At 32.4% G+C, this 24,316-nt stretch overlaps 3 protein-coding genes across 6 annotated transcripts; 1 reads left to right on the top strand and 2 right to left on the bottom strand.

Moving 5' to 3' along the window:
- Nucleotides 1–24: 24 nt before the first annotated feature.
- Nucleotides 25–3,956, bottom strand: LOC122402717 (protein SERAC1-like). Of its 2 annotated transcripts, XM_043405733.1 has the most exons (15): nucleotides 3,740–3,956; nucleotides 3,542–3,669; nucleotides 3,263–3,463; nucleotides 3,071–3,198; nucleotides 2,880–2,990; nucleotides 2,654–2,789; nucleotides 2,188–2,331; nucleotides 1,860–2,117; nucleotides 1,533–1,728; nucleotides 1,299–1,463; nucleotides 1,092–1,219; nucleotides 843–995; nucleotides 623–769; nucleotides 468–534; nucleotides 25–395 (listed from the first exon to the last, which is right to left on the bottom strand). In XM_043405733.1, exons 1-15 carry the CDS (start codon nucleotides 3,808–3,810, stop codon nucleotides 278–280), a joined length of 2,151 nt encoding a protein of 716 aa, XP_043261668.1. In that variant the 5' UTR covers nucleotides 3,811–3,956; the 3' UTR covers nucleotides 25–277. The 2 variants fall into 2 exon arrangements, 1 of the variants encoding a protein (XP_043261668.1); XR_006259549.1 differs by lacking the exon at nucleotides 25–395 and having other exon boundaries at nucleotides 623–719.
- Nucleotides 3,957–5,528: 1,572 nt separating this feature from the next.
- Nucleotides 5,529–16,846, top strand: LOC122402718 (eukaryotic peptide chain release factor subunit 1). Of its 3 annotated transcripts, none has more exons than XM_043405735.1 (10): nucleotides 5,529–5,714; nucleotides 5,859–6,074; nucleotides 6,408–6,583; nucleotides 6,799–6,926; nucleotides 7,019–7,169; nucleotides 7,287–7,477; nucleotides 7,557–7,686; nucleotides 7,805–8,025; nucleotides 8,102–8,249; nucleotides 12,869–16,846. In XM_043405735.1, exons 2-10 carry the CDS (start codon nucleotides 5,989–5,991, stop codon nucleotides 12,949–12,951), a joined length of 1,314 nt encoding a protein of 437 aa, XP_043261670.1. In that variant the 5' UTR covers nucleotides 5,529–5,714; nucleotides 5,859–5,988; the 3' UTR covers nucleotides 12,952–16,846. The 3 variants fall into 3 exon arrangements, with proteins under 3 accessions (XP_043261670.1, XP_043261671.1, XP_043261672.1); XM_043405736.1 differs by having other exon boundaries at nucleotides 5,529–5,725; XM_043405737.1 differs by lacking the exon at nucleotides 12,869–16,846 and adding an exon at nucleotides 9,178–9,370.
- Nucleotides 16,847–17,081: 235 nt separating this feature from the next.
- Nucleotides 17,082–19,422, bottom strand: LOC122402752 (protein MCM10 homolog). The gene is made up of 2 exons (XM_043405800.1): nucleotides 19,266–19,422; nucleotides 17,082–19,193 (listed from the first exon to the last, which is right to left on the bottom strand). Exon 2 carries the CDS (start codon nucleotides 19,182–19,184, stop codon nucleotides 17,082–17,084), a length of 2,103 nt encoding a protein of 700 aa, XP_043261735.1. The 5' UTR covers nucleotides 19,185–19,193; nucleotides 19,266–19,422.
- Nucleotides 19,423–24,316: the final 4,894 nt, after the last annotated feature.

The following is a 24,316-nucleotide window of genomic DNA, read 5'->3' as shown; positions in this document are numbered from 1 at the left end:
AGAAAGGAATAATCAGTGGTGTAAAGTAAGTATTTAAAAATACGTAATATTTTTGTAATATAGACATGTTCATTCTGAATTGGAATTATGATTATTAATAATTAAAGAAAGAAAGAATTTATTGTACCCATTTGTTTCCTTTACTTACAGCTTTACTTCGATTTCACGATACTTAATTGTATGTATAAAAATAGAGCATTTGGTAATAAAAAATTATATAGATATCGTGTATATATTCACAATCGTGTATGCACAGAACATACAAACATATACATGATTAAAAAAATTTACTTGGCAACAATAGTAATTCCATAATTGGAGAGACTTTCGTTTTCTCGTATGGAGTTACGTGACGTTTCAATACACTCAAAAGTTTTTGATATAAGAAGGAGTGTCTGTAAAAAATGAAAATACAATTTATAATTTTTGAAGTTCTAAATAATCTAAAAATTTAAATGAATCAGTACCTGCTTGATGGTTTACATATTGATAAGTGATCTTGCGCAATTTCATAGTATTCACCCACTCCAGGATCTAAAAATATGTATTAAAATATTTGTTTATTGGAAAACTGATGATACGTCAAACAAATTAATATTAATACAAATCTTTGAAATCATACCGGCTGAATTAGAAGTAACGAATTGGAATGGAACTTTGAATGCAGTCAATAGCGTAGGTTTTGTTTCACAAAAACTAACGATTTCCATGGGATACTCCTTCAACATATTCAGAAATTCTTCATGTAACTTCAATAAGTGCGGTGACTCTACACGGAATAGTATTGCTCAACATATATTTAAAACAAATTTAGAAACGATATTCGAGAAATTCTCATATACCTTCACGAAGTTCTTGTACTTCGATTGATGGCCACATCAGCATTTGTGAGATTTGTGTCAAAACTGCTACACGAGAACCTCGATGAGGTGTACTATAAAATAGTATGCCGCGAGTATTTTTACATATATTATTTTTATCGCCATTTTTCCATTCTATACGGAAAATAATTGTGCATCAAATTTAATTACACAACAAATAATTTATGAAGCCATATTTAATAAGATCAAAAGACGATAAAATTAACCAACCATCGATAAGCATCTTTTTTACTAATAAACCACCCATCGAGTGACATACCCATATTGTTGGTCGTGTTCCAATACCCGCAGTTATTAACTTTTCAGTATATTCTGTACTTCTTTCACTCATAGTAGTTCTAAGAAATACAGAGTACGGATAAATTTTTAATACGTGAATCTTGAATAATTATAACAGAATTATATTTCAGTACCCACATTCTGCTTTCTATGGGACACGAAGGAGTCCACATCGACAAATTTGTATCATAATTTACTCCAATAATTCGAACAGATGGTACATCTTCGGGTAGCCAATCTTTAGGCCAACACTGTGTTCTATAATTTCTGTAACGGTCGCTATTCTTCATGCAATCGTCATCCCTAAAATATTGAATTTCTAAAAACATTGAAATTTTTTAATAAAACAAGTTACACGTAACAACGTTTTACCCTTTACAAAAATACGGTCCACATGCTCTGTCATTAATATTTTGAGGACAATCGTCTAGAACTATTTCAAAATCTTGTCCTAGTCTATCCCATTCGTACTTTCTCAAATCATAAGCTAAATCTTTCAGAAATTCCTGTGATTGTTCACCTATCACGCTCGAAAGAGTATCAATTCCATTTTCCATCATATAGGGATCTATAAAAGACATCGTTATTGAAATTACTTTTGAACTTACTACATCTCGTATTTCATACTTGTTCAATTAAACCACTGCGATTCAGTTAATTGACTGATTAAATATTTTATTAATTACAATACTAACAAACCTACAACCACAGATCCAACTGTATCTGTATCTCTTTGTCTCCATGTTACAAATATACCACCAAGAAGTCCATGTAGAAAAACAACGTCCAACTTTGTGTTTGTTTTGGTCTTGTGTAGAGGGTGAAGGAGGTAAATACGTCTTGGATATTTCACATGTTCATTTTCGTCTGTATCTAAATTTGCTAATGCACGACTCGCGGGTGCTGATAATCGTATATCAGAACTATGAGACCATTCTACCAATGTGCCAATCCATCCTTATAGCCAAAAAATAATGTTCCAGTAAAACGTAACATTTCAATAGTAACAAAACTACAATTTATTTACCTGCTTGAAAAATCTCTTGTAAATATTCAGAATGAAGCGAGATGTTGGAAATTATTTTTGCGAGTAATATATACACGTTAATGTTGTCGTTAAAAATTTGCTTTATTATCATAAGTATTGAAAGACCGCCAGCATCTACAATGTCTGAAAATAAAAATAAATTATGTGAAAATATTAATTCTTTGCACTCTGAGAGTCTTTATTAATATGAACAACTAACGATACCGATTGCAATTTTGTGGTGTGACTTCTAAAAATAAAAAAATATTCTTTTTTTGTCACATAAATGTATAAATATCTATAATTTAAATTTTATTCGTATATTTCCTAAATTCAATTTGCGTTATCGCAAATAAAACTTCAATTGAGCACATGGTATGTATTAATTATGTATGTCACTGTAGCGATGTTAGTAGAGTACAAAGGGTTAAAAATCAGATGTAGATGTCCAGTTTAATTACTGTACCTTTACTATATTGCTCGAGACAAGAATGATGACACAGTGCTTGAAGACAATTCTGTAATAATTCTTGATCCCATATTACAACCGGAGCGACAGCCAATCCTATGCTTGTTAAATCGTAATCGAATATCAAACCATCCTGTTTATTTTATACTTTACAGGTAATTACAGTTCTTACAAAATAATTTATACATTAAGGCATTCGAATGTTTAAGCAATGTATACTTACACGATGCGAATCTTTGAATTTCTTATTAAGAAATTGAATGAGACATGGATGCGTATTTTGACATAATGTGTTCAAATAGAGTAGCAAATAATGTACTTTTTCTATCACATCCTAGAAAGAATATAAGTCTTCATTGCATAAATTTTCCTAACGCAAAATGTAAAAATATTGTAAAACTCAATTATACATACGTATAATTTATGTTGTACAAAGTGATACGGTGGCTTTAGGAAAAACCTTAAATCCACATTTGGCATTCTTGCTAAGGTCACAGCTGTTTTGGCATCTAACATTTGAGCAATATGTTGGTAATGCCAATCTGTAATATTTTGATTTAAAATATATTCTCCTGAACTGTTATCGCATAAGGAATAAGAAAATACCTTTTAGATATTTTAAGGAGTTTAACGTATAGATAGCTTTCAAGCGGTCGGATTTGTTACCATGCTGCGACATATACAATAATTTATATGCCACGTTACGGTTTAACGACTTCCACCATTTCATTATAATATGACTGAAAGAAGGTGATTCCTCTGCAATGGATGATTGTAAATTTCTGCTCTTTCGGAACATAAATATATCTGAAATTATAATGGTCGACAATCTTAAAGACCTATTAGAAGCTACCAAAACTCATATGTAACTGTACTTAATGATACCTTTAAATCTGGGATTGTCAATATAAATGTATTGCGCACGGGATTGTTCTAGATTCAAAACATTAGTAGGCACGCTGGAACGTAACACTTGTGACGTTTGTCGTAATTGGTACATGAACCAGCAACTTCTACATAAAGAATATAGGTTAGTATTGTAAGTCGATTGAAATTATTATGTTAATTAATACAGCAACTAACCCCATTACAACAATACAAATTCCTGATGATTTTAAGTAATATATATATTTTTTGTGAGTGTGTATCCCCATTTTACAAAAAAAAAGATTCTATACTTGTCGCAAAAAACAATATATTTGCATAGAATTGATTCCTTGAAGGATATTTAAAAATACGTTTATATTAAATTAAATGTATTTTATTTCCAGTTATAACTAACGACCATTGATATTCTTCAATGTTCTTCAAATGTTCAAACTTCCTCTAATCACGCGAAAAGTTTTGTCATGAACGTTCAATACTATAAAGATGTGTGACCATATTATTTAAAAAAAAAAATATATTGTTTAGTAATATAATTTAATAATATGTTTTCCTACGTGAAGGAATATTTCGATTAATTAAATTTTTGTTTAGCAAGTTACATTTTCTTTTAAATTTACATTTATAATTTTTTGTAGGTACACCTTTGTGTTTATTCAATCGTTCACGACTTATACAATGGATGCGCAAATTTTTTTCTTCATCTTGTTAAAAAATTCTAACGGATTTAAAAGAAATATATACATATATATAGACACTACGTGTAAATTTTCACATTATTGCAAACAAAGCATTAAGCCAGTGTTTCTCAAACTGTAGTTACAAAGCCTTGAAGGTTCACGAATTTGTTAATGTTGAGTCTACAGACTCTCAGAAAAAAACAAGAACATAGTACAGTGAAATTAAAAAATGCTTCCTGTAATATTTTATTATTATTAAAAACATTCGTTACACTGCTTTTTGTCGTCAATGGTAAAAATATCCGAAAAGGACCAAGAAAGTAAACAATTTTGATACTTGGATCAGTCGAAGAACGACTCGATTACAGTGTTTGGATATAAAAAAAATCGACGTGAAGTTTCATAAATTTTTATATCAAGTTTTTTTAGTTTTATTAAAATCCAAATACAAAAACAGATTAAACGTGTAACTGAATCTGAGATTATTACATATCGTGTTTCCACGAGAAGAAGGCACAGCGTGTTTACATCCCCACTCCTGTTGCAGACCGCTGACTCACAGGTATTGGTCGAAAACGGTGACGAAGATCGGTGACAGCCAATCAGCGGACTGCAGCAAGAGTGGGGATGTAAACACTCTGTGCCTTCTTCTCGCGAAAGGACGATACTTTTCAGACTTATATACACTTAACATCCCTAACTTAATTTCTAAGAAACAGCATCCTCCATCTCGTTACATCTATGTTTGACTAATATTTTATATAGTTTTATTTACAATACATTGACCTGTAACATATTTAATAATTTTCATTTTATTTCTATTAAAAGAATCAAGGACTGGAAATTTGATTGGATTTTTTGTTTATAATGAATTTTTACATGAAAACAAATAGTAAGGATATTTCGATACTATTCACCGAAGAAAACGAAACCATTAAATTTTGTTTCATTAGTGTAGTATGTATTTAAGAAATAGTGTAATTCTCCCTGAAAGGGTTCGTCAGAGGTATCTTTATATTAAAAGGGGCCGTGAAAAGAAGGAATTCAAGAAATACTAGGGTAGCGTATAAAATATTCGTGACCAATGTGACAATAAATAAATCTACATATAACTGTAAATACCAAGTCGTAAAAAATACGGGTGCCCAACAAGATAGTTTTTTATCCCCTTATTAAAAGGTTTCACGGGCGGAGAAGGTTTGAGAAACACTGCATCGAGCAATGGAAAGTGGCTGTGAACAGCCAATGCAAACGCGGCTGCGCCCGTATACGATAAGCGGCCTCGAGGCGCTGCTCGCGCACGAAATCTTCGGTCTCTTTGCTTCCCATTTTGTACCGTACAGTACGTCCACCGAAGTACTGACGTTTCGCTGTGCCATCGCATGGCCGACGTGTGCATACCGAGGTTCACTTTCGCGTGGTACCCGCTGTGTCACAAGAATCGTATTTAAAACGTAACGCTTGTGGCAAACATCAACATTACAGATCCCAAAGTGAGTGAGAGGTGATATACACGGGAGTTACGTTTCATTGGAACAGAACGGGAATTTTCTCCCGAGCACGTTCTTTCTGACATAATCCGGTATAAACTGGATCGAAGCAGATTCATCGATAAATGGATTGATCGTTCGTTTCAGAGAAAAATTCGTAGATCCGGCCTCTCACATCGACGTGGACCACCTTTCTCAGTCTACGGCCCAGTTGGTGGTAAAAATTTAATTTGGTAGGACACCCGTAAACCGCGACCACGCGACACACGGCGCAGCAATGTCCAACGAGGAGACTTCCGCCGACCGCAATGTCGAGATCTGGAAGATCAAGAAACTCATAAAAAGTCTCGAAATGGCCAGAGGGTAAGTAGGTCGAAATTAACGTTGCCGCGCCTCTTGTTATCAGCTGTTCGATTTTCTATACGCACATATGTTTTAAAGATTATGCGGTAAGTTGGAATTAACGGACTTTCGTCTCGCTTTGCAAAAGTGAATTTCACGTGACACAAAAAGGAGAAAAAGTTCATAAATATTTCAGATTCCAACAAATGTATTGTGGCATTTATGATTTGACATTGAATTTTGTATTGTACCGCAAGAGCCATGATTTTCTTGCTGCGACACTAATGCAATCTTATATAAGCAAATTGCTTATATATTAAGCGTCGTTAAATATACGAATACCTTTCTTTGCAGAAATGGGACTAGCATGATTTCGCTAATTATTCCCCCAAAGGATCAAATATCAAGAGTAAGCAAAATGTTAGCGGACGAGTTCGGAACTGCATCAAATATTAAATCTCGTGTAAATAGACTATCAGTTTTGGGTGCAATCACATCTGTACAACATAGGCTAAAATTATATACTAAAGGTAAATTAATTTTTCTTATCGTTCCAACTTCATTTAATCAAATATCCTTGCATTGAAAGTTATGCAAATGTTAAGCAAATTTTGTAATTTATGATGTCTTCGAAGAATTAATTAGCAAAAGAATTCATATTTTCACTATCTTTTAAAATACAATTATACGATTAAAGTACAGTTATATTATAGTCTTCGTATAAAATATACATTATTTATTTTAGTGCCTCCAAATGGCCTGGTAATATATTGTGGTACCATTGTAACGGAAGAAGGAAAAGAAAAGAAGGTCAACATCGACTTTGAACCTTTTAAACCTATTAATACTTCTCTCTATCTGTGCGATAATAAGGTACTTTGTTATTTATTGTTTCGTAGAAAACATTTTTATCTAGGATAAGCGCATTAACACAAATTTTTAATACGCATCTAAATATTTTTTAGTTTCACACCGAAGCACTGACGGCGTTGCTTGCTGATGATAACAAATTTGGTTTTATAGTTATGGATGGTAATGGTGCACTGTTCGGTACACTTCAAGGAAATACTCGTGAAGTCCTACATAAATTTACTGTAGATCTTCCAAAGAAGCATGGTACATAAATAATTATTGAAATACTTTAGTAGTAAAACAGAAAGAACAGCAAAGATGGCTTTATTAGACATATATTTATTTAAAAATATTTTGTTACCTTACCAAATTTAATTTTAGGCAGAGGCGGACAATCGGCTCTCCGTTTTGCTCGATTACGTATGGAAAAACGGCACAATTATGTTCGAAAAGTTGCAGAAGTAGCTACTCAGTTGTATATTACTAACGATAAACCTAATATTGCTGGTTTAATCTTAGCTGGTAGTGCCGATTTTAAAACAGAACTTAGCCAATCTGACATGTTCGATCCAGTAAGTTAAATATAATAATTATTATGATCATAAAAGTATACATTTTAGTTACATAATACAATACCATTTTTTTTTATAGAGATTGCAAGCAAAAGTTATAAAGTTGGTAGATGTTTCGTACGGCGGAGAAAATGGTTTTAATCAGGCTATTGAACTAGCTGCTGAATCTTTACAAAATGTAAAATTCATTCAGGAAAAGAAATTAATTGGTGAGTGTAAATATGTATAGCTATGTAGTTCCTGAAAAATTTGTGTAATTATGATTTTATGAAAGAGGATGGAAGTTCAAAATTATTTGAAAACCAAGTAACGTGCTGTTTTATTTAGGTCGTTATTTCGACGAAATATCACAAGATACGGGAAAATATTGTTTCGGCGTAGAAGATACATTAAGAGCTCTAGAGTTAGGTAGTGTGGAAACCCTTATTTGTTGGGAAAACTTAGATATTCAACGATACGTTTTAAAGAACCATACAAACGCAGAGGAGAAAGTTTTACACCTAACGCCGGAACAAGAGAAAGACAAAACTCATTTTACTGACAAAGAGGTGCGTTGAAAATATATTGAGAGTATTACACGTAAACTATGAACAAGCAATATTGACTCTTACGAATTATATTTAGAGCGGAGTTGAATTGGAACTCGTAGAGTGTCAGCCTCTGCTCGAATGGCTTGCAAACAATTACAAAAGCTTTGGTGCCACCCTGGAAATTATTACAGATAAATCCCAAGAAGGTTCTCAATTTGTAAGAGGTTTCGGCGGTATTGGAGGTAAGTTCACTTTTTACTTGGTTTTGGTGGTCTTTAACTTTAACTCGACTGACAGTAATATACATGTGAAACGATGATTTGTATTCGTCTACTCAATGTGTGTACTAACAGAAAAGCGGCTGATTCCATTTTGAATAGCTAGTGACTAACAAGAAACATCCGCGAAGTATCGAAAGACGATTTTGATGAAACTTTAGTAGTTTATAAAGTAGCTAAAAGTAAGAGACACTTAATTTTCTTAGCTATAGTAACTTATATTTAAGAGATCGATTACTCTTCAGTTTCACCCAATCGATGCTGTCTTCTGTGATTCTTGATAATTATACGGAAAAGTTTTTCAAACAAATACTATATAGTTTTCAACGAAAAATAACATGTTACACGCACCGATACAAATGCTTAATAAAACATTATTTTTGTCTCCTTCACTTTCAAAGTTACGAACATTTTCGTAACAACGATCATCAAGATAGCATCGAAGGGGTGAAATTTTAGAGAACAATTACATTCCTTAAACTTAAATTGCCGTAGATAAAAAAAACATTTATTTTTTATTTTTCACTGCTCTACAAACTCGTAGCAGGTCTTCATAAATATCGATGTCGTACACTTCGCGGATGTTTCTTGTAATAGTAAAATGTATAAGTTTAATAGTTGTGTATACCTAAAGGAAATTTTAACTTTTCTTAAAGTGTAACTCAGAATTGGGGATCTTCTTGGACTAGTTTTTTATTTGTGAAAGATATTTAAAGTAAAATCGTAATTCATATGAAAACTTAAACGAGAGTGTGGTATAGAAGTATCAAGAAAGGTCTTTATCAAGATATTACATGAGCTCGCATATATATATATGTATGTGAAAAGTAAATGGTATTAGAAAACGGTTAGAAACATTATTATTAATTATGGAGTATATCTTGATGCATAGGAATCCTCCGCTACAAAGTTGATTTCCAGTCACTGCAGGCTGATGAGCCTCTTGATGATGTTGACCTCGATGATTACTAATTTCATCTGTGAAATACTCAAAGTTGACCAGGTAGCTCTTTCTCTGTCTTGAGTGCATTCGTTTATATTTCGTGTATCATAGAACATATTACTTTCAGAACTGGACAAATTTATCAAGGCCTTTATAACTTTCTTATTAGCATATTATATAAAAAGAAATGAATAAAATGTTCATATATAATATTACTATTGTATGTATTATTCAGTGAAAATTAGTAGGATATTGAACCTTTATACGCTAGGTGTAATTAACCATTAGTAATTTAACTAATCATATGTTAAATTCTATCTTTACGTGTGTTTGTATTCCAAATACAGATATAATATATTATATCGCCTCATAACATAAATAATGTACTCATCATGAAGAGATTATTTTTTTATCATGCAATTATGATTACTTCGTTATATTGTAACGTTATTATGAATTATGATAAGACTTCTTTGTTCAACCATTGAAGTTTTATGATATGAACAACAAAACAAATGCATTCAACGTATACTTAAGAACTACCCGATAAATTTGTCCAAAATATTTGCAGTTTCTTCTGTTGGGTTTCTCACTGAATAGTATAGTTCGATACTTCTGTGCAGATCTGTAGAATATATTATATATATATATGTCTCTTCTGATGAGTTTGAATGTGAATATAGATATTTTTAGTTCAAAATTCCGAGGTATAATGTTTATTTTCACAAATAAAAAGCCTGGAAACTTTGCTGTCTTCTTTTCTTTTCTTGGTGGTACAAAAAAAAAAAAAAAATAAAGAAAATCTTGTATATATATGAGATATGGATATTTGTATTTAAAAATGGTGAGTTAAAGTATTTCAATATGTAATATTTATGTCTTGAACATTACTAGATTTGTTCTTACTACTTAGTGATTATACATTACATCGTTAGCGATTAAAATCAAGTTGTAGACACGATACACAATGATCACTATAATAAAAAAAAAAAAAACTTAGTACCGCTTAGTTCTATAAACACAGTTATCTTTGTTTCAACAAAATGCATCTTATTCTTAGTTCTGTTGCATATTTACACATTTAAAATCAATTGCAACACGGATTATTCATACATATTTTTGATCATTTGTTCACACAAACTAGCATTCTCCCAAGAATTTTGTTTCCAAGACATTATTACGAAAAGTTTAAATTAGTGTAAATAATATTTATGCCTTATAAAATTATAGACATACGATGCATTAGTGGTATGATAATGAACATTTATAGTTATGATAATGCTTTAGTACGAAGAACAACGATTTATAAGGAATTCGTTTTATAGAAACATGTAGCTCCTGATAGTGTTTGATATAAATGAATAAGTTTTCAAAAAAAATTTAACAAAATTATACAGTATGTGTGAAAAATACGTATATATATATATTTGATTTTCGACATAATACTGAAACCACTGTTTCTTATTTTATTCTGCAGTAGATATACCTAGGAAATTTATATCGTTTGCATGCAAGGCTTGGTTTTTCTCCATGTTTCATGCAGAACAGTATTTTAATACTATGTACCTCACGAGTATTATTTTAATATTATACCTTGAATATCAAGTGATCTCTTTTACACTTTTTAATTTACAGATTTTTCTGTGTTTCTTTCCAATATCTCATGCCAGTGTAATATTGACATATTGTTTCAGCAAGTCCATCAAGTAACTGTTTAATATATCTTTGGAATTTTACTATACGTTAGATAAATAAATGTTTACTTTGTCTTCAATATTTTATACATATGAATTACACATGAATTAATCAATTTTTAAGCGATTATTTAAGATACAGATATTATTGTGGATATATATTTTCAAATGAAATTTATAGAAATAATATAAATACAATTTTAACAATGTTTTATCTAATACAAAAGCAAAACTTTTACGATTAAGCACCATACTAGTATGTTTTTATATGTGAATGCTTACTGCTTATTCAAATATATAATCATGTATATTGCTTGCTGCATGTTGTGCAATAGGCAAATAGTAATTTCATCATCAAAGAGAAACGACATAGTCTCATATTTTCTGAAAATATCAATAAGACGTTACTACATTACAGTAAGTAATATTACTAACGAAATAGTATTGAAAAAGCTAAATATTAATTTCTATGATAAAATTAATAAGCAGAAAACTTTGCTGATGGATATGAAAACAATTTAACGAGCATTGTTTATGTAATAAATAGCCAGGCTTTGTTAAGTAGTTAGTGTATTTGATCAAGCATAAGTACTAATTGATGATTTGTTTCTATTAGCTTGCATATTGGGAAAGGTATAGTAATTGCTTTCTACTAATTTAGTGAAACAAGAAGAAGCAGTGAACTTGAGTCTTTATTAAACCCTACTATTGCATTCTTCTAACGTTAAACATGTTATTTTTGCTTTAGAATGTTATACATTGTATTAAAAGACCATTATGTTTTCTAATATAGAACTTCCTCTTTTTCTATTGTTTTCTTTATTAGTAAGACTGCTAACATTTAGAAATTTCACCATTTTAATAAGAGGATGTAATATATTGCATTTTCAAAAATATTGACAGTTATTTATCTATTTATACAGTATTATATTATAGTGTACTTTTGACTTATACATGTATCATTCTTTGCTGTAGCAATTGTCTTTATATACATAATAGAGTTTATTGCTTGTTTCGTGGAATATTTTTTGTAGCGATAAAGTATTATACATTTCTTTTAATTACAATTGTAAAAAATATGATATTCATTACATGTATAACATTCACTTACTCTTGTAATATCATTATGTTCCTACGTATCACTTTTACATTATAATAGCAGCTTCTAAATTCTGTTTAATTATATTATATAATTATTGTAATAACAGTGTTTTTCATAAAACACACCGAATAAATTATTATTCAATTCTAATTCGATCAATCATGTTTTTAAACTTACGTTAAATATTAAAATTGTTATACAGGGTGTTCGGCCACCCCTGGGAAAAATTTTAATGGGAGATTCTAGAGGCCAAAATAAGACGAAAATCAAGAATAGTAATTTGTCGATGGAGGCTTCGTTAAAAAGTTATTAACGTTTAATGTTCCGCCCGGACTGAATTTTTTTCTAGAAAATGGATAGGATTTCAGGGGTATGTCTAAACACAAAAAATGATTGTAATTGACCCCCACCAACCAATAATAATTTTTTCAGAATGATTTGAAATTTTTGTAATTTAATTTTGTTAATAACTTTTTAACGAAGTCTCAGTCAAGAAATTAATATTCCTGATTTTCGTCTTATTTTTGCCTCCAGAATCTTCCATTAAAATTTTTTCCCAGTGATGGCCGAACACCTTGTATTTTTTTAACAATTGAAAAACACTAAGCAATATGTTGTGCATGATTAATAATTATCATATCAATGCTATTTATGATTATATTTATACAGATAATTAATCATATATTCAATTTGAATAACTAGTTGATAAAACTTTCTTTAATATAGTATCATTTATAATATATTAAAAAGATATTTTCGTTTCTTTTTGTTCACTCGTCATAGTAATGTACGCCGTTCGAATTCGTATCTACTAAAGTAGTATTTCGAAATATGTATTTTACAGGTATATTGCGGTACAAAGTGGACTTTCAGAGTATGCAGCTGGAAGACGTCGAAGTTGATAGTTTTGATCTGGATGACTATTAAATTCGTGACTCAACAGACAGTTCTTTTAGCTTCAAAGGAAAACATATACCTATGTTTTCCCTTGCATCGTATTCAAGAGAGGCACATAGAAGGACGTGATTATTAAAATTATCATATGATGCAACACACATAAATCATGAAATTATTCATTAGAGTTCATTCAAACAGTTTGCAATCGATACACAAAAGTGAGAAGCACAACATGTGGCGCGCTAATAAGTAATACATTGTCCATGAAGAAAAGAGGCAACTCGAAGACTGTGACACTTAATTAAGCCAGCTTGATACCTGCCTATCTCACACAACACTACCTTATAATACAATTATATTCTTGAATTATTCACATGGATTTATTTAAATAATTACACGCGCTACAGAGCTGCATACGTTTTGTACAGTGCATAAATTTGAGACATCATAATTTTTTGTATCAAATTGATATTCATCGTCTCGTCGTGGATTTATGATAAAAGGTATTACTCTAACAAACACGAGGATGTAGCGGTTATTTTTGTTCAGACACAATCACGAATAAGTTGTAATAAACTGATTATCATAAACATGAAGCTGCGTATCGTGCATTCTATACCAATTACTAAATTCATATGAATAATGAAGAGTTTTGTACATAGACTTAAATTTTTAATGGCACTGTTGCCTTAGACATAAGTTAAGGTCGCGTAATATCCCGGGGAAATAAAAACCTTTCCGTCTCATCGAGTGATACACATATAAACATAAGAAATGATTTTTCGTAATCTGTATTAACTTCGCTGACTTTCGACTCTTCTATTTTGTACACTCAGGATTGTATATAACAAACGCTTCGCATGTGTATCGAGATATCTCTTTGATTGTCACAACGGTGCACTCTATTAGTAAAGACAGTATCTTCTGCAATATTTAAGTGGCAGTAATTTAAAGAAGAAGAAAATATTACAAAATTATTTTAACATTGTTAATTCAACTTGCTTATTCATATGATGCCTTTGTAATAAACAATAATATGTATGTATAAATGTGAGAAGAATGAAACGTGCAATTTTGGTGAAGTATCTTTTATGAAATATCGCTGTATAGTAAACGAAGGTTCTTGTGAATGTTGTGAAATCTTTTGGTGAAAATAATGTATTGTTAATTAATAGTATAATTAGGTTATTTATACTATTATACAGTATGTGATGCAAGGGGGAGGGGGGGAGTAAAGCTTTATGAAAACTTCATCAAAATGGAACGTTCAATAAAAGATGATCTGGCTTATGGTATGTGCACAACGAATTCCGAATGATGGGTTTAAAAGTATTGTATCTGTGTATTGTCTTAAAGACACTGATGTGTTACATGCCGGCTTAATGTTTCTTTAAATTTTTATATGTAAACATTTTCTCAATAGGTATCTAGCTAATTATTTATTACTATGTCGGTGCGATTATTTCTTCTGCAAGGCAGGAGCTTTGTTTTAAGTATGCAAGTCCTAGTTCTGTAAGAACACGATAAACATTAGAGAGAGACTAGGAAAAGCCGTGTAATCTTTGTAATCTTCTTTTACTCTTTTTTTTTTTTAAGGTGAGAGTAAAAATGAGGAAACGAGCGTGCGTGGGAGGACGCATGAAAGCAAAAGTGACGTCGTCCATACATCTCATTTAAACGAATCAATGACGTACTTAGATTATGGCTTGCCTATGATCTCTTCTACAAGCATAGTTGTATAATATGCTAAAAAATTCATAATTTCTTGGCAATCTTATTCTCGTGTATTGCACTAGTTAAATATGTTTGTTCCTTTCAAAAGTTACTTTATATCTGACAAGGCAATACAAAGATGTAATCGTTATAAGATTTTGCTTAATCAAATTTCTCAAAGTACGGATTTAATACCTCATATTTTATATGTATTATGTGCGTATAGTACACTTGTGCGACATCCTAAAGATTTAACTCGTTTTTCACCGAGGTGACCACGAGAATACGTAGAGTTATGGAATTTCACGTTAAAGATTGGGTGTTGGCCGTACCTTAATACACAATCTATTAAAAATGTTTTGTGAAGTGATAAAGAGGGATATTGAAATAATGATTTATACGATTACAAAGCAGCAACACGCGGATAGTTTATATGAAATACATTCTTATTATAAAGATACAAGTTATTACCTTGGAAGAATACATATTATTAATTGATCTATATAATTGCCTTTATTTTTGAATTGTTAATTTATAAATGCACGCAGTGTAAAAAAGTGTTTTATCGCAATTATCATACGTAGGGTTTTACACCTTCAGATCGGTGGAGATATCTTTAAAAAAGCTTCTCGCGACCTCGAAATTCAAGTTTAAATTTTACTTCAAACGTATTGTTCCCTATTCTTTGTAAGATATAAACTTATCAATAGAATCACGTGTCTCAAAGTTACTGTTTCGTTCAAAATTGAGGAATATTGTCATCCGTGAGATGATGCCTGTAGATTTCTTAAATTTTTGTCTTTAGGATAGGTAAAAATGATATATTCGGCAATTAAAAGCGCACATAAATGACGTGTTACATCGATTACAGAATATTTTAGGCCTTGACCAACGAATTCTTAATAAAATAAAGTCCAGATTACAAATGCATTTGCTAAGTAATGGCGACCATTGATATTGGTATGGGAACTCGATTAGTATATGAAACATTAATGAAAATTGATACATTTCTTGATTTCGAGCAAGATACAGAAGATAAACATTTAAAAAAAAATTTACATTTAATTATTCAATAATTATCATTTACGAAAACAATTGAACCACGACGTATGGTTGTTTGATACGTTTGGTTCTTGCGATAAGTATAATACCACAAATTCTGCAAGAAATTTTTTTTAATAGATCTCCATCAATTTAACCCTAAATCTTAAAACCTTCAAATGAGGTCTAGAAAAAGGTGTAGAATTCACTTATGATAGCCACGACAAAACATTTTTTATATCCTGTATATTTTTACTTCTGTAATAATTTCAATATGCATGATAATGTGTACTGTTTCCTTTTTCTTAGAAATGCGAGATTATAAAAATATTTTGATTTTTTTTTTCTTTAATGACGCAGAACTATAAAACGATAAAATGTGTCTGCATTTCATTAACAATACTAGGTAACTACTTGACGATTAACCATTATTTCCGATCCCTCTTTTTTCACATAGGCATTACTCAAAATTTATACAAGGAGAATTAACGTATCGTTAATATCAAAGTCTAATGAGAATTTGAGTAGACTAGTATATGAAGAAAAATGAATAATAAGTGAAAATACAATCTATGTTTCTCATGCAAACAAGTTGCTATTAGAGCCCGGAAATGTCACGATAACATATATTTTCGCGGGGCATTTTCAGAACAAATAAACAGAAACGTTAAACGTATACAGTGCTTTAATAAGTAGCGATAGCGATAGAATATAGATAAACAATAGTCGGTACACTTGCCCCGTGATGGTTTGGTGATTAGAGATATTTCCGGGTTCCGATTATAACATCTCTTCACATTTACGATTTCATTAATGCTTCCCTTTTTATAACACGTAAATTTCAGTTATGTAAATTAGTGAAAAAGCATGAAATTTTAAATTATTGGTAAGACATGTTCGCCTATACAATAAGGTGCTGTTTAGTAGAGAGAACTACTTTTTTCAATCTACTGGTAAACCGCAGTCGTATGGGGAAAAAAAAAGAAAATATTGGCATAGTACAATAAAAAGGAGTATACAGTGGGATATATTTTATACAATATTTATATACCTGGTTGTATCTAGATACTTTTACTTACTATGTACATTTGGATGAAAAGGGTCGAATGTATTTATAACTTCAACTGCTTCAAAAATAATTTTAATCTTGTAATATCGAAGTACATACACACACACGCACACGTTATAGTTTCATCGTCATGATTTTTTTATATTTGTATATATCATAAACTGGACACTATATCGATATTAGGGACAATAAAATCAAATATATGGAGTTACTTATGCTTGTAAGATACAATATAAAAATCTAGTATATATATACATATATAAAATTTTAGAAAAAATTTAGTTTTATTTACAGTATTTTATAAATTTAAATTTACTATTTATAATGTAACATTATTTTATTTATCGTCTTTATCCGGTACTAAGAGATTAAGACTGGCGTCTTTAGTCACTGATCCTAGACGAGATTCTTCATCTCCGCGTATAGATAATGGGTTAGTAAGGATATTTGTTTTTCTTTCGTCCATCATCGCAGCTCTTGTCCAACTTGAGCTGCCGCATTTTATACAACTATGCGAAGGTATTCTGTCTAAACTTACTGTTCTATTCCCGCAATCACCGCATTTAAAGAATCTTTTCATCGCGTCGGTAACACGCAATGGATGTTTCTGCTCTTTACACATGTCGGAAGCAGAAAACGATGTATACTTACAAACTAAACATTTAACGGCTTTGCAAGATACTTTATAAGTGGTCAACATCTTCTCTTCCATTTTTTCTTTAATTTCTAACTTATTGAAATATTTCTCCTGCTCCTTCTCGTAAGATCTCTCGATAAGATCGGTGTGTGCAGATTTAGCTTGCATCAGTTCTTGAAATTTGTCTGATAAGATATTCGGTTTTTTTCTTTCTTGTTCCGCGCAAACTTCTGATTCCCTGATTCGTTTTTTACCTTTTCCCATCTTTTCTTCCTTATACAACCGTATTTTGTTAGGATCCTTGGGTTTAATTTTCCCGTTTTCTTGAACCCATTTAACTGCATTACTTTTAACTGTGTTAACTTGTTTTTTAGTGATCGGTGCTGACAAATCGATAGTTCCTTTGAGGCAACCGACACCTAAACGAGGACTCGTGGGCGAAGAAGAAAGCATATTTAAATTTTTGTTTTCTATATTGTTTTGTTTGCAGGCATACGATTTCAATAACGCAGACGATATAGGTACATCTACTTTTTCAGACGATTGAGACAATACAGCAGCTTTCCAACCCCTTGATTTCTGCATCTGTTCAAAGTCTTTTTTCGTTTGTTCAGGTAACTTCCTTTCGTTCATCAATTTTGTACTTTCAATCTTTTGACAACCCGAAAGTAATGCTAAACGTTTGGCATCTTTTTCTTCTAATTGTTTACTTTTTACAGAGAGTACACCATTAAATTCTGGCCAATTATTATTAAATGGTTTTCGTTGTTGAGATTTGTTCTTTGACGTTTGAGCTGAAAATTTCTGTGTATTGCTAAACGATTGAAGTTCTGCTCTTCGAGAGCACTTCTTATATTCTTTCTGAACATGATACACACAAAATTCACAACGACTAATATTTATAATACTGGTACAACGATCGCCATTCTTTTTCGTCGATTTACATTGCCCCATATCTTTAGATTTACCAAGAATCATGATTCTTTGAGGATTAGTAACGGACAATGTAGCTAAATCGGAAGATTCTTTAGATTCTAGGATATTTGGATTAAGAACACCTATTACAGTACCAACGGCAGTTTTCCAAAACATTTTATATGCACTACCGAACATGAAAAGGCACACTGTACTTACATTTTCAGACAAATCGCTTATTTTCCATATACTATACATACTACCTTTTTGTGAAGTTTTCGGAAGAGACTTATTTATTAGTACACCTGCAATTACCCAATCGCTATCTGTTTTTCCTGTGTTAATGTGAACTTTAACTTTCGATACCGATACTGCTATTTTACCATTCATACGTGCTTTTAATTCTATGGAAGACACCATCGGTGTAACGATTCTTAATCCAAAGAATGGATCGCTGTAAACATCTTTCGGCGCAAGACTATTATTAGTTGTTGAGTTTACTATTGTACTCTGTTTTGTGGTGCTAAAATCAAAAGTTTTGCTACTTGTTTCGCGATATAGGGGTTTATCTTCGTATATCTTAGAAGTATCCTTCAATAAAGATTTCACATCACGGCCATAATTCGAATAATTTTGTTCCTCGAAACAACGTTTATCTTCGTCGTCTGAAGAATCGAGAGTGTCATCATAAATTTCACTCTTCTCTTTCTGATTAATTTGTTTGGCTTCATCGGTTAGTTTAGGTGTACTATCTAAGAAGTTAAAATTCAACTCCTTCAGGGTCTGTTTTGGCGGTGATACTTCATTTTCTTCGGTTTCCTCTGTATCATTATTAGCTAAAAGATCATTCAAAATATCACCCACGTCAGAATCACTGTCATTATCCATTTCAAATACCTGAAATAAAATTGCGTATTGTAAAACTTTTACAAATTACGCTAATCTTTATTATGTTAAGTAATTTATTACCCTTTGCTATTTGAGATTACACAAATTAATTTATAGTTGTCACATAAACGAATATGTTAATCGTCAATAAAATTTAAACTTTTATTAATTTTGTCAATTAACTCGACATGTTATTTCCTTTAATATTAATGAACACTAAGGTTACTGATATTACATTAGACACTGGTGACCACTGATCAGCGTGTAGCTTACTTTTAGCCATTTTTCCCGCCGTTTCTTAATAAGAAAGCAAGCCGTATTTCCATTAATACATTTGTAAACATCGCTTTCGATTTGCTGTATATTTACAGACAGAAGTGCAATATACCTTTCGATAAATATCGAAATTTATGTTTCATTGCAAAAGGTCGATATTATTCTGGTTTTAACAAGTGTAGTTCCCTCAATGATTTGGAATCTGATCGATACGTAGTTTACACTGGTCAACCAATAGAAGGGAACATTCAATAATTTATTAACACGTGAGCTAATATTTATAAATTAGGAAACAATAGTACCACATATTTGTACTTAACAAGGTAATAATTAATTTGAATGATGATTTAATACTTTCTGTTAGAGATATAATGCTTTTCTTTCTGTATTTGTGATGGTGTATGTAAAAAGAGTGGATCTGTGGTGCCATCTGGGAAGCTTAAAAAAGTGTTAGAACGAAGGAAAGGGGAACCCCGGTTTTGAAGTTGAGTGTGAGAACGCATGGCAGACTAAAAGTGTTAAAATACTGTATCTGTATAAAATAGTCTATAATATTAAAACTAAATACAATATAAAGTTCAATTATAAATCTAGTCTTGTTATTGGCCAAATAAACAACACTTTCGAATATCTGAAAAGAAATTAACTTTTTTTCGATAAGAACAATAGAATATTAATATTGGAGTTTGGTATGAGTCCTGATATAAATGATTTTATGTAAAATCATTTGTAATTAATCAATTACACTGAGAAAAGGAAAAAAGGAAATTGATAATATCTGTATATTATCAAAGTATTAAAGTATTATTTCGAAATATGTGTTGCAGAAGAATCGTCGAAGTAATTTTTAAATGCTAAATTTCGTTTTTCTAAATAATACTTTGTAACGATGTATCGAGTTTTACAGCGTCAGCATAAATGTTCGTTAGCTGCATGTAATCTGGGGTCGAGTTTTTAATTCAATATCGGTGAACGATTTCTCTACTGCGGAGATTGCCTTTAGTAATTCGTTGCGCGAAAATCGATCGGTTTATAAAATATTTATTTCAAACGTTGCAGTCGAGCTAACGTACGTCGGAATTATTTCTGCGGAGTTGTACGCAGTACCAAAAGTTTCCTATAGATGGATACGCGACACATTTCTTATTACTTTTAAGATTAGATATCAAATTAATTTCACTGAATCCTGTTCGTTTAAACGGTTAATAATCGTCGAGGAATTTTTGGTTGCTATTTTTATTCGTCAAAATTTTACAGACAGGCTTCGTTAAAAAATTATAGAAACATTTCCGGCCACACAGTATATTTTCGGTAAAGAATTTTTTTTCTCGAAAGTACGTAGGATTTCGGGGTTATGTGTATTCACCAAAAATGATTGTAATTGACCCCCGCGACCGAAAATAATTTTTTCAGAACGATTTGAAATTTTTGAATTTTGTCGTAAAATTTCATACCTTCTCGAATTTTTTTCTCGAAAGTACGTAGGATTTCGGGGGTATGTGTATTCACCAAAAATGATTGCAATTGACCCCCTCGACTGAAAATAATTTTTCCAGAACGATTTGAAATTTTTGAATTTTGTCGTAAAATTTCATACCTTCTCGAATTTTTTTCTGGAAAGCGAGTAGGATTTCGGGGGTACGTCTATTCACAAAAAATGATTGTAATCGACTTGTTGATTTTTCTTAAAAATTTGTTTTTCATTTTTAACAAATTTTAACATTTTTATAAGTTTTGCTATTTATATGACACGATCGTATTTCGAATTTAATAATATTTATGTACTCTTCAAAACAACGAACATTAGTATTATTTTCTTCATCTATTAATTCTGCCAAATATGATACCGAATGAACTATTTATTCACTGATAACGAATTCTCTACGTTTGTTTCAGATACCATTCGTCCTACTATTTCATCGCGAAGTCCTATGCCTGAATTTAAAGGTTTCCCGAACATATGTATGTATACTCTTTCAACTTTTACGCCGCAGTAATCATAACATGCAAGTCACTTCACATTCTTTACGTAAGCACTCACTTACAGGAATGGCTGTATTTAATTGGCGATATCTTTGTATTTATACATTGGAAGTTGCATAAAATGTTTCAACATTCTTACTTTAACAGACACGAGACACGAAACGGTGAAACACAAGATCGAACATTTATGAAATATGTATTAATATATGTAATTCAGCAATTGTTTGTTACTCTGTATATATTTTCAATGATGCGATAACGTGGCGATATTAATAATATTTTTAAAACAGTTTTTAAAAACAATGTATTCGAGCGGTCCTAATTCAAAAGCCAGGGACTGTACATTAAGCACTGGCCCAAATGGTGCATCAAATTTGCTCGTTCACTTAACAGTAATCTCTTTCTTTTATCTACTGGCATGAAAACGATCTTTTAATACCTAGCCATTCGGTCGACGGACGAATACGATTGTAATATAGCTTTTGCAACTGTTTTCTTCGAAATTTATTTAATCTCCCCTCCCAGAATTGCTCTACTTCATAAACAAAGTAACTTTTGCATCAGAGCTATTTTTAACCCCATAATGATATTTTGTTTCTTCGTTGTGATGTGGGCAAATATCGTTTTATTAGTTAAATTTTACTAACATTTTAATTTTTTTACAGATTGTAGGGCGGCTTGGCGTTTGGGTCCTGGGCCCGCTAATGGATTCATCATCAGTAAGGCAATCCTGGCAGGGCCTGATGACGCCTAGATATTGGATAGCCGGTCAAAAAGTATTTATATAGGAATGGAAGGGTTGGTCGAGCGCTTGCGAGAGAACGGGCCCTCTGGCGGTGAGTACGGGAGGTACGCCGCAAGATAAACTTGCGTTTCAAAGAGAATACAATTTTCATTACATTCCCAGTACTACAATTTACACAATAGTATTATAAATATACCGTGTGGGTGAAAATTCAATACACCGCACCGTTTGAAGCAGTGGCGTACCTGCGTTTGGGTAGTTTTATGTATTAATTTTGGACGAACATTTTAGAGCACGCATGTTAGGGAAACATATCTTAAAATCATTTTATTCACTGCATAATTTTCATTTCAATTCAATGGATTTTTATAATAATCGTAACGGATATAGTCTTTCCAATAACTCGGGGGGTGAATGTATAGTGTTGCACTACTTGTTGCCGTGGTACCTTGCATAAATTCGACCTATAACCCATCAATAATACATTCTTTTCGCTACACCTTACTGTCTATCGAAGTTACACCACGCATCCGTTATTATTTACTATAGCCGACGACCTAATTCGCTCCCATGCGAGAATTTCCTTCGTAAAGGGAAATTGTTTCTGTGCAAAGGGGTATAGGAGTCTACGAGGCCGTAAAATGTGGTATTCTTTTGAGCGTGCATAAAACGTGGATTGCGATACGATGTTGCTCGTTTGTAACGTCCATCTAAATAACTGTTCGTCGAATATTATTTCTAGAATATTTCAGGAGTTGAAAACAGTTATTTATCATAAGTTTCGAACCACCCTAGCGTTAGGTAGCGTACATGTTCTTTTAATTAACCCCCGACCAGCATTGTGCAAAGTGTTAAAGTTGACGAACGAAAGGAGAATGGCGATCCATTTGAAACACGTTTCGTATAAGTCGTCCATCTGCTTTCTACGCGAAGGCAGTTTCTCTAGACCCGGTTCGAAATAATCCGCGACACGGCTAGTAGTAGCATCCTTCACCTGTTAATCTCGAGGAAAGCTGCACGTTCCAAACGGCTTCCACCTGTTAGTCACGGGGAAAGCGTATGGTTACGAAGTTTTTCGAGTAGAACGGAGCAACACGCATAGCTCTCTCTTTCTTCCCCCACCCCTCGAACTGCCGACAATTCGATGCCATCTGCACCCCGTGGAAAATGTAAATGCCCGTATAACGTTGACCTGCGTGTTTTTCATTCTCAAAAGCCGCGTTTAACAACTTTCAACGGAACGATACGTTTTGATCCTAAACGAAGAATCGAAGTATTCTTACAGGTAAAAGTACCGCGCCTCGACACGTTCATTGCGGTACCAGACGCGCCTGTCCTTTATTTAGAATGCTCTAAAACATGAGATATATTTGTAAACTTATTTAAATTTTAAATTTTGTCACGCGTGTCTACCGATCGTCGAAGAATGTTATCAAATTTTCTTACATCGCTTCGAGGATTATTTTATTTTTTAGCTTCGGAGAATATTATTTTTATTTACGTTAAACCGTAAGAGAACAAAGTGTTTTAAAAGGTACATATATTTAACATTGTTTACAACGAAAATGAAATGAACCGCAAGTGGAGGTAAAACTGCCGCAGTATAGATTTACGTATCTTCGTATTAATTTGTAAAGGGTCGAACGGTGGTAAGGATATTGCCAAACACGCCATGCTAAGAGGCGCTATATCAACTGTCCATAGCAACGCGGTTGTCAACATAATTTCCCTGAACTTTGAGTGCCCCCGGAATTGAAAGAAGTATACGACGAGGCTGGAAAATCCTTCGTTTTTTCTTTTTTTTTTTTTCTTGCCCCCTAACGAACTCGGTGATGCCTCCGTTTGATAGAGCTCAGTTTCCTCGGTCGGAGTCGCCGTCAGCGTCGTCGGAGGAAAAGGTAGAATAGGGAGGGCGAGTCCCCTCCAGGCGCGTGCCTTGCCCCTTGACCCCCTCGTCGTACCTCGTGCGTGACCCCCACCCCCCAAGCCGCCCACTCACCTACCCCGACCCAGTGGCCCGCGGGCCACCCCACCGCGCCCCACCCCTGCGCCGTCGGCGGAGTCGACCCCGCGCGCGCACCCGTCTCGACCGTCGCGCTCGTTCGCAGTCCGTCAGTCTATCGGCAAC

Source organism: Colletes gigas, unplaced genomic scaffold, assembly GCF_013123115.1.
Source record: "Colletes gigas isolate AHSC1104 unplaced genomic scaffold, ASM1312311v1 Colletes_gigas_Sc00039, whole genome shotgun sequence".
NCBI classification, from domain to species: Eukaryota; Metazoa; Arthropoda; class Insecta; order Hymenoptera; family Colletidae; genus Colletes; species Colletes gigas.
The sequence above is the reverse complement of the archived record's forward strand: the minus strand, read 5'-3'. Positions and strand labels throughout refer to the sequence as shown.